The 11,314-nt window shown below is 34.2% G+C and overlaps 1 protein-coding gene across 2 annotated transcripts in view; it reads right to left on the bottom strand.

The window, feature by feature from the left end:
• Nucleotides 1-11,314, bottom strand: part of LOC102892335 (contactin-associated protein-like 3) — a 175,939-nt gene that overhangs the window by 15,344 nt on the left and 149,281 nt on the right. For both annotated transcript variants that reach the window (XM_025045398.1, XM_025045399.1), the window contains exons 15-20: nucleotides 5,973-6,143; nucleotides 5,078-5,296; nucleotides 3,010-3,249; nucleotides 2,247-2,477; nucleotides 848-981; nucleotides 10-97 (exon numbers count right to left, since the gene is read on the bottom strand). In XM_025045398.1, coding sequence (XP_024901166.1) covers nucleotides 10-97; nucleotides 848-981; nucleotides 2,247-2,477; nucleotides 3,010-3,249; nucleotides 5,078-5,296; nucleotides 5,973-6,143 — 1,083 coding nt within the window. The remainder of the gene's footprint in view (nucleotides 1-9; nucleotides 98-847; nucleotides 982-2,246; nucleotides 2,478-3,009; nucleotides 3,250-5,077; nucleotides 5,297-5,972; nucleotides 6,144-11,314) is intronic.

Genomic DNA, 11,314 nt, shown 5'->3' with positions numbered 1-11,314 from the left:
GCCACTTACCTAAAATCGCCCCCAATGTAAGGGATTTGACAGCATTGAATTCTGTCCCTGACGATAGGATGACTTGTTTCCTTGCATTCTTGTTAACCTAGTAAATGTTCCAAGAGAAGCAAACAGATGATAAGGGGATGGAAATCAAAGACAGACCAAAAAAAATGATAAAGATATGTTCTTGCTATCATAAAGGTTAAAGGAGAAAACTGTTTTATAAATATTTTTTATAATACCTCAAATTCCATTCCACCTCATTGTCTATCCTTTCCCCTCTATTTTCTTCATGGTTTAAGTATCCATTATTGGTACAATCCACAAAGAAATGGAATAAGTTATTTTAAACTTTAAAGCTTTTACTTATTTCAAAAGGAAATTTGTAGCATGAGCAGAAAAATGTATTATTCATACAGATTCAATATATAAAGGTTATTCCTCAAAAGCCAGTGACAATGCATAATTTAAGTGCTCTGATGTTTTTTTAAATGTATTCCCACTTTATTCCCTTGTATTTAAATTTCCGTAACATTTGTTCTTTTGTAATCCATTGGGAATTATCACTAAGATAAGCTAGACAGCATTTCCCTACCAATACCAATGAAGACAGCTTGGTATTTTAAATGGTCAAATATTAATAATAACTTTGACACTCTCTTGCTAAACAAACATTGTTAAACAAAACACCTTGACTACATTTTCTGTCCTAGCAAGACAATACTGAATGTATATCTCTTTTATTAGGAATGTATATCTCTTTTATTAGGATTATCAAATTTTTGCTTTAGGTCTTATACTCTGAGTGCCACAGTTCTGATTCCTGTGGCAGTTGCTGAATTTATGCCCTTACCTCTACGGAGACCACTGCTGCTTCTCTGTTAATCTTCACCTGATGAAGCTGCCCATCAGCCAAGCTTTTAACACCAAAGTTAAAAACATCAGGTTCTTGGTGTCTGTCTAGCTTATACCTAATCTGCAAACTTCCTAAAGAAGAGAAAATAACATTTTTAACTAAAATAGAATTTCATAAAAACTATCAATGTAAGTTCTAATACACATTTTATTTTATCTATTTAATGCAAGTTGAATCTATTGACCATTTATTTGAGTGTACCAATTGTCATTTTTCCTAGAATAGTGACTATCTATATGCTCTTCTGGTAGGGACCAAATTCAGGATCTAATTACACTGTTTTAAAAGTCAAGACCCAATGGTCGTTTTCAAAGTTTTTCCATTTCCTTAACTAAAGGAAAAAGTCTAAGTTAAGCATATAGAAACTCCGAGTGAGGCTGTTAATTATTCATGTGGTATTCATGTTATTAAATGCTAAAACCTCAAGCAAAATTGCGTTAACATTTAGTTTCTATAAGCATAACTTCTTTTAAAGTGACATTTCAATGCATTTTAATGTATCGTTGATATTTGCATAATTAATTTTTTGCACAACCAGAATTTTTTTCCTAATGTTCTACCATAATCAAGAAACAAAGAAAAGAGAAAAATGAGTGATTTTGCTACAAATCCAAATCTCCCGATCTACATGGTGCTCCTCCTCACAGATGCGCTCTCTAACCCACAACTTTGGTACTGCCCATAATAGAGCCTGTCAGTCAGAGACTGTAGAAAGCTTTTCCAGAAGTTAAATTTCTCCCTTCACTCTCCACCAAGCAAGTTTAAAGCTTGGTTTTGTTCTGCAATTGGGAATGGCTTAGAAAGTCCAAGTGGTCAAGGGTTGGGTAACTCTCTTTCCATTTTTCCTTGTATTATGTAGATATAATAATATTAACGACTTTTCAACCACTCATGGGTAAGGAGCAATCATATTCATCTAATGCATATGGAAACTGGCTTTTATATGGTTTAATGTACCTCTTTATTTCACTTAGGAAGAGAAAATATTTTCCATGTATAAAATGAAATATCTTATTTCCAAATGAACCGCAAGACTAATTTATTCATGTACAGAAGAAAAGACCTCTCAGCAATAACAAGAAGCACAGTTGCACATCAAGTATATAAAATGATCAACCTTTTATGAGAGTTTTCTCTCATAAAAGCATCTTAATTGAATCATTGAAACGTTAGCTTTAGAGGTAAAATTTGGAGTTATAATGAAAAATAAACCTACCCGATTAACAGGAGAGCTACAGGACATGCCCTTGTGTTTCCTTGTTTGTAGTTTAGCAAATGACATTATGGTCCTACCTTTTGAATTCAGTCTTCTTGTTCTTACAGTAAGGACACTCACCATTGGGGGCAAGGATGATGGACAGGTACTCCTCCTGAAATGAACTCACGTAGAGCAATAAGCTGGGAGTCTTTGTGGTCTGGAAGCTCACTGTGGCTATTTCTCCGGTCAGTGTCAGATCCTCATGAAGTAAAACTGCAAAGGAGCTGGAGTTCTTACTGAAAGTGTAATTGGAAAGTTCTTGAAAATTGTAGATAACGGATGAGCCACTTCTAAAATATGCAGAAATTTCTGGAATGACACCCATTTTTGTTACGTTAGCAGTATGTAAGTACAAGTGTACTTGCTGTATGTATATTTAAAGAATACCTCTAATCCTTAAATATCTCAAGAGAGAAAACATGCCATGCTTTGCTTTTTTTATTTACAAATTTTAAGATTAAAAAAAGTGTGAATAAAAATATAAATAATCCCCCCATACTTCCATAACCCAGGACTGAGCAACAATATTTTATTATTGCCACTCCATTTACATAAAATGAAACGTCCAGTGTAAATGTATAGTTAAAAGTGTTGCTCTCCTCAGGGTATTCATTGTGCTGAGGTCCTCTGAGAAATGCAGAGAAGACTGACTTTATATCTGACAGAAGTAGTCACTGACTTCTCAAGAATACCTCCTCCTAAGTTAGAAAGAGGGATTGAGACAAACGATTCTCTTTTAGCTGATCATGGAGAATCACCTTATCCTTTCTTTACCGAATCGATCTTCATAGTCTTCAAGTCTCCTTTCTTTTGCATGTACAGGCTGCTCACTAACACTCACCATTCTCGCAGAATGGCCCGTCGTAGGCAGAGAAGGCACAGTCGCAAGCAATGCCTCTGCGTTTTTCTCTACAGCTCCCTCCATTGAGACACAAGTGTCCATAGCTGCTGCAGTGTCCTGGGCACCCAGGCTCCACTCCTGGCGTCACCGTGGCTCTTTCTTCCAGATCCAGGGCCATCCCGTTCAGTTTCAGGGCCCGAATGCATCCCAGGAAGCCTCTCTGTCTGGTTGCCGTCCCACCTACAAGGGAAACACAAATACAAATGCGTTCCTGGTCTCTTACTTGGAATTTCCTCTCCACGCCAAATGGAGGCCATACAGAAAATATCAAAAAAAGTGATCTGTTGAAAATTTTATGAATAAATAGAATTTTGAAAATATAGGCTGTGATCAAATGTTAAAGAATCATCAAACGGCCTTGAATAAACATTAACAAAATATTTCTTAAGTTGAACTTTGTAAATATTTATTCTAAAAATATTTCGTTATATTTAGAAAGATTTTTACAGTTTTTACATTCATACCATTATAAAGAATGAAATAAAGAATATCAATCCTTTTTAAAGTTTAAATCCAAAAATAATGGTGTGTATGATATGGGTTACATAATTGAAAGTCTTTGCAATATAAAATTGTATTATGTATATTTACAATATAGATAATACAAATTCTTAGAAGAGCTCTCAAGAATGAAGCTGTAAAAAGGAATTGAGGAGGGAGCAAAGAAAGAGAAAGGCAAAAGGATTGAAACCAAAATCTAGGACCTCAGGGCTTCCTAACTCCATCCTGTCGGCTCTGAGGTCAGGTGATGTGACATTAATTGAATAATACGTACTTCTCACTATTTCTATCGTGTCTCATGGAGCGTAATCTCAAATATAGAAGTACAAGAGTCATCTAGAGTACAAGTTAAAAACAGATTTGGGGCTTATCCCCAAGGACTCTGAGTCAGTGGGCCTGGGATAGTACTCCAAATCTAAATTTTCATCTAGCTCTTCAGGCTTTAGAAACATTATCCTGGAGGGAATGCTAATTCTAGATATATTTTCATGAGAACTTTGTGCCTAGAAATTATAGTAATTAATCCTCGGGATAATGTATCAGACAATAAAATAATTTTTATTCGATCTGCAGTTCGATGACTTTAAGTGAAGACTTGACTCAGTAAGAATTAACTGTGCTTGAAGCTGAGTTTTATGGGTGCTGTAGATATCCTCAGGCAAAGCAAACTGTCTTAATTTGTGATTTATATCAGTTTTTAATTGGACAGTGTCCTTACTTACTTTAAAATATATGAGAAATGACCAAATGAGAGCTACTTCATTAATCTTAGTTTCCAAGATTAGAATAGAGTTGTCCAAAATCTACCAAAATTTGCTTCTCCCTTTGGGAAAAACAAACAATAAAAAATAAGCAAGTACCTTAAAGGGAAGATTTCCATTACCCAGAGCTTTAATCTTTAAAGAATGGACGGCAAGAATAAAGAGTCAGCCCCAATTCTGAACATGGCATTTGCAATGAGAGAGCAGCAGAGATGGGGCTGGACCAAGAGGAGCCAGGCACCGGGCTGGTGAGAGTTTTGCTATGCACAGACACAGGAGGCTGCCTCTGCTGACCTGATCTCCTAGAGTATGTTTTTGAGGGGACACTGGAAAATTCTGACCCAATTACAAGGCAGTTTTTTCAACTGCACTGAGAAGTGAAATGGGAAAAATGACAAAAAATTGCTAATTGGTTTGTAAATAATATTGATAAAAAGTAACTGAAACAAACAAATCACTAGCGATATTGAGTGCAAGCCTGGCAGTCTGTTAACACAAGATTGAATTTCTCTTCTAGTTGGGTTTCTGTGGTCAAGTCACTGATCTCTTTGAGCCTCCATTATTTTATCTGTAAATTGGGTACAATAATCTAGGAAAAGAAATACTAAATATTAAATGAGCTCTTGATACATGGTGCCAATAGTTGTAGTTGTTTGCACTTGCTATTATCACTGCTTTTATAGTTATGATTTTCTCTTGGTCCATCTTTACACTCTACAGCTTGGTTATAGGCCAACAGCACTCACCTACAAAGAGCTGACTGTTGAGCTGTAAGCGAATATGCCCATCAGTAGGGGCAGGCTGGGTCTTGCTAGGGAGCTGATCCACTTGAAGTGATGCCTCTTTAATGTTCCTCTCTGCCCGCACGTGGTGCCACCGATTGTCATTAAAGGGAGTAAGAGACTGCACCGTGACCTCACAAGGCCCGTTCCCCACATCGAAGGAAAAGGTCACTTCTGCAGAATCTGGAAATATAAGAGTTGTTCAAATTAATTCACAGGGGAGAAAATTTAGTCTTGAGTAGACATGAGAAAAGCATCATGACTCATTCCTTATGAAAACAGACCATAACAGTGATGCATATGTCACTCTGAGTTGGCTAGGAGGGCAAAGTAAATCCGTATCCTTGAAGAAGAAAAATAAAGCTGATTTTAACATATTCTTTCTCAGAATTTATTATTGATCTTGCTAAGCCCTAAGTAGCAGAGATACACTTACCTACAGAATGAAAACTAACATGTTATCTGGCTTCATACACATAAATGAGTTTATTTAAAGGTGGTTTAAAAGCACTAAGTGAATTTTTGATAGTAAGGAACTGGGCTTTGTAAACACGAATAAATAATGTGACTAGTCAATTATGTCAAATAATTTTGTAATTTAGTAAGCAGTTATTTAACCAGTTTGGTTTAATGTCCTGAATACATATAGAGTTAAAGCAGCACAAAATTATAGACTGTTGTGTGTTCCCTGAATCATTGTTTTACTCTCTCTTAAAAACAGTTATTTGAAATCATAAAATGTTAGTATTTAGTAAAGAAATATAACTGACAAAGGAAGCATGGTGATATACGAGGAAGTAGGTTACTAAACGGGTGACTGCTGAGCGCCTGGTGGCTTTGTCTAGAGTGGGTGACTCACCGCGCAGCTCTAGCCTGATGAAGTCTGTGATCCCCAGGTTTTCTACAAACACCCCAGAAGAAGCTGTTGTCTTAAAAAAAAAAGACACGTCACCGCTAAGCTCTCCTTGGAACGTAGGAAAATGAAGGTATGAAGTCTCAGTATTGAAGGAAGCTGAATTCCAAAATGAATCTGTTTACAAAAAAAAAAAAAAAAAAGACAGTGAAAATAACAATGAAACAAAACAAATAACAATTATATTTTATATTCCTAGTATATTTTTTCTCACTAAATACATTCATTATCTATGTAAGTCTTTTTTCTTTTCTTTTTTTTTTTTCTGAACATGTATCCATGACATGAATAGTGAGTGATTATTTTGAGGATTAAGATTCTGGACATGGCTGCAATTCAGTGGTGGGTTAATCACTTAGAAAATAGTCTTATTTTTTTTTTTTAATAATGTTACTTTTTAAGTTATCATAGAATAAAATTGACTTTTTGGGGATATACAGTTATATGAATTTTAGTACATGCACAGATTTGTATAACCATCACCAAAATCAGGATAAAGGACAGTTCCAACACCCCAAACACTCCCTCCTCCTATTCCCTTATAATCACACCCTCCCCACACCTTAAGCCCTGGTAACCATGATCTAGTCTCTGTCCAAATAGGTTTGACTTTTCCAAATATCACATAAATGGAGTCATGCAGTATGTAACCTTTTGAGAATGGCTTCCTTTCTCAACATAAAACCTCTGAGTTTCACTCAAGTTGTTGCATGTTGATATCTGTTTCATTTTACTACTTTGTAGTATTCCTTCCTGTGGATGTGCCACAGTTTATTTCTCCACATTTAAGAACATAGGGTAGTTTTCAGATTTGGTCAATTACAAATAGAGCTGCTATAAACATTTGTGTAAAGGTTTATGTGTGAACGTAGGTATCCATTTCTTTAGGGTAAGTACTGAGGACAATTCCTGGGTCATATAGTAAGTAGATAATTAACCTTATAAGAAACTGCTAAACAGTTTTCCAGAGTGGCTGTACCATTTTCAATTTCCATCAACAATGTATAAGTGATACAGTTGACTCAAATCTTCATCAGCACTTAGTTTTGTTAGTATTTTTTTTTTTTTTTAAGCAATTCAAATTGATGTGAGATTGGAGCTCATGGTGGTTTTAATTTGTCTTTCTTATAAGCTGATGATGTTGAATATCTTTTCATGTGCTTATTTACTATTCTTATATCCTATTCAGTGAAGTGTCTGTTCAACTGACATCTTATGTTGAGTCTTCTAATCTATAAACACAGTATATCTCTCCATTTACTTAGACTTTTTGATTTCTTTTCTTCAGTGTTTAGTAGTTTTTAGTTCATAGATCTTACACATTTTTGTTAGATGTATACCTAAGTATTATATTTTTGTACTTTTAAAAATGATATTGTCTTATTAATTTTGGTTTCCACTTGTACATTGCTAGCATATATAATTAATTTGTCTGTGTTGACCTTGTATCTTGCAGCCTTATTGAGCTCACTTATTAGATCCAGTAGGTTTTTTTTTTTTTTTTTTTTTTTTTTTTGGTATATTTATTGAGATTTTCTATGTAGAAAATCATACATATATCTGGGAATAGGGTTTTATTTCTTGCTTTCCAATCTGTCTGTACTCCTTTCCTTTCTTATATCATTGCAGTGGCTAGGATGACCAGTATGATAAAGTCGTGAATAGTAGTGGGGAGGTTGAACGTCTTTATCTTGTTCCCAATTTTAGGGGGAAAGCATTCAGTTTTTCACCAATAATAATGTTGCTAGTTGTTTTGTATAGATACTCTTTATTAGGCAGAGGAATTTCCCTTTTATTCCTAGTTTGCTAAGAATTTTTATTGTGCATGCTATTATGACAAATTAATTGTGTTAAACTTGTTATCATAATAATTCAAATTATCATTTTCATATCAATCAATGCAGAAAAAGCATGTGACAATTTTTTATTAGACTATTAATATGGTTGATTACACTGATTGATTTTCAAATACTGAAACAGCCCTGTATCCTGTGATAAACTCCAATTAGTGACTCTTTTAAATATTCCTCAATTATATACTAATGTTTTGTTGAGGATTTTTGCATCTCTGTGATGACATTATCTGTAGTTATTTTTTTGTACCTTTGTCTCGTTTGAGTATCAGGGTATACTGGCCTCATAAAATGTTGGAAAGAATTTCCTCTTCTATTTTTTGGAAGAGATTATGTAGATATGGTATCATTTCTTCTTTTGTAGAATTCACCAGTAAAACCATCACAGTCTGGATTTTTTTTAAGAAGATTTTTAGTTACAAATTCTATTCCATTAATACTTTTAAGTCTAGTCCAATTGTCTGTTTCATTTTGAGTGAATTTTCATATCTAGTGGTTATCAAGGAAGTGGCCTATTTCATCTATGCTGTAGAATTTATGTGTAGAAAGTCGTTTGTAGTATACCCTAATTAAACTGCTGATTTCTGTGGGGTCCGTAGTGACATTTCAACTTTCATTTCTCATATTGGTAATTTTTATCTTCTGTCTTTTTGAAAATTTTGCTAGAGGTTTATTATTTTATTGATTTTTTAAAAAGAATTTTTTTTTTTTTTAGATCTCTATTGTGTTCTGCTTTTAATTTAATTGATTTCTATTCTAATCTTTATTATTTCCTTTCTATTGTTTGCTTTAGGTTTATTTCTCTCTTTTTTTCTACATTCTTTTGATGAAAGCTTAAATTATTGAATTGAGATTTTCTTTTTTCATAATATAAACATCCAATGCTATAAATATTCCTCTAACCACTGCTATAACTGAATCCCATCAATTTTGATATGTTATATTTTCATTTTTATTCAGTTCAGTGTATTTTATAGTATGTTGAGACTTTGATTCATGTATTATTTCATAGTTTGGTTTTAATTCTAAGTGTTTGAGACTTTCTCACTAACTTTTTGTTGGGGGAGTTATTTATTTATTTATACTTAAAATAAGTTTATTGGGGTAACATTGGTTAACACAATTACATAATCTTCAGGTGTACATTATAATTTAACATCTGTATATTCTATTGTATGTTTACTACCCAAAGTCCAGTTTCATTCAGCTACCATATATTTGACCCCTTTTACCCCATCTATCTCTCCCCTCCTCTCCCACTCTCTACCCTCTGGTAAACACTAGTCTATAGTCCATGTCCATGAGTCTCTGTCCTATTCGTTTGTTGCTTTTAGATTTATATCCCACATATAAGTGATATCGTGTGATTTTCTACTTTGCCAGTTTGGCTTATTTTGCTTAGCATGATTATCTCAAGGTCCATCCATGTTGTCTCAAACGGCAGTATTTTACCTCTTCTTACAGCTGAGTAATATTCCATTGTATATATGCACCGCTGCTTTAGCCAATCATCTATTGTAGGACACTTCGGTTGCTTCCATATCCTGGCCACTGTGAATAATGCTGCTATGAACGTTGGTGTGCAAATATCTTTTCGGATATGAGTTTTCAAGTCTTTGGGGTAAATAACAAGTAGAGGGATTGCCGGATCATATGGTAGATCAATTCTTAGTTTTTTGAGGAACCTCCATACTGTTTTCCATAGTGGCTGTACCAATTTGCAGTCCCACCAGCAGTGTATGAGGGTTCCTTTTTTGTCATGTCTTCTCCAGCATTTGTTATTACTTGTCCTGGTGATTATAGCTATTCTAATAGGTATGAGATGGTATCTTATTGTGGCTTTGATTTGGATTTCTTTAATAGCTAGCGATGTTGAGCATCTTTTCATATATTTGTTGGCCATTTGTATGTCCTCTAGGGAGAAGTGTCTGTTCAGGTCCTCTGCCCATTTTTTGATTGGATTGTTTGCTTTTTTATTGTTATTGAGTTGTATGAATTCTTTGTGTATTTTGGATATTAGGCCCTTATCGGAAGTGTAGCTTGCAAATATATATTCCCTTGTGGATGACTGTCTCTTTAGCTTGTTGACGATTTCTTTTGCTGAGCAGAAGCTTTTTAGTTTAATGTAGTCCCATTCATTTATTTTAGCTTTTACTTCCTTTTCTTTTGAGGTCAAATTTATAAAATCCTCTTTAAGTTCATGGTTCTTGAATTCAGTTCCTATGGTTTTTTTTTTTATGCATTTTATTGTTTCAGGTCTTATATTTCAGGTACTTAATCCATTTTGAGTTAATTTTGGTGTGTGGTGATAGACAACAGTCTAGTTTAATCTTTTGTAGGTGACTTTCCAGTTTTCCCAGCACCATTTATTGAAGAGGCTTTCCTTTCTCTACCATATGTTTTTGGCATCTTTGTAGAAAATTATTTGCCCATATAAATACTGGTTTACTTCTGGACTCTCAATTCTGCTCCAATGTTCCCTGTATCTCTTTTTCTGCCAATACTATGCCGTTTTGATGACTGTCGCTTTGTAGTATAATTTGAAGTCAGGCAGAGTAATGCCTCCAGCCTCATTCTTTTTTCTCAGGATGGCTTTGGCAATTCAGTGTCCTTTGTGCTTTCATACAAATCTGATAATTTTTTGTTCTATTTCTTTAAAAATGCTGATGGGATTTTGATGGAGATTGCATTAAATCTGTATAATGCGTTAGATAATAAAATAAGGTCCTTTTAACTGTGTTGATTCTTCCATCCAAGAACATGGAATATCTTTCCATTTCTTTGTATCTTCTTCGATTTCTTTTAATATGGTTTTATAGTTTTCATTGTATAGGTCCTTCGGATGTTTCATTAAATTTATTTCTAGGTATTTTATTCTTTTCATTGCAATTTCAAAAGGAATTCTTATTTCCACTTCTTTTTCTGACACTTCATTATTAGAGCATAGGAACACTTTGGATTTTTGATTGTTGTTTTTGTGCCCAGAAACTTTACTGTATTCTCTTATTGTTTCTAGTGGTGTTCTTGTGGAGTCTTTAAGGTTTTCTATATAGAGAATCGTCATCTGCAAATAGTGACAATTTGACTTCTTCGTTTCCTATTTGGATGCCTTTTATATCTTTCTCTTGTCTGATTGCACTCGCTAGGACCTCCAATGTTATATTGATAAGAGTGGTGATAGTGGACAGCCTTGCCTTGTTCCTGATCTTAGAGGGAAGGTATTTAGTTTTTCACCATTAAGTATAATGTTGGCTGAGGGTTTGTCATATATGGCCTTTGTTATGTTAAGGTACTTTCCTTCTATACTGATTTTGTGAAGTGTTTTGATCATAAATGGATGCTGTATCTTGTCTAAGGCTTTTTCTGCATCTATTGATGTGATCATATGATCCTTATTTTTTAATTTGTTTATGTGGGGTATCACATTAATCGCTT

The sequence above is a fragment of the Pteropus alecto genome, unplaced genomic scaffold (assembly GCF_000325575.1).
Source record: "Pteropus alecto unplaced genomic scaffold, ASM32557v1 scaffold84, whole genome shotgun sequence".
Lineage (NCBI taxonomy): Eukaryota > Metazoa > Chordata > Mammalia > Chiroptera > Pteropodidae > Pteropus > Pteropus alecto.
The sequence above is the reverse complement of the archived record's forward strand: the minus strand, read 5'-3'. Positions and strand labels throughout refer to the sequence as shown.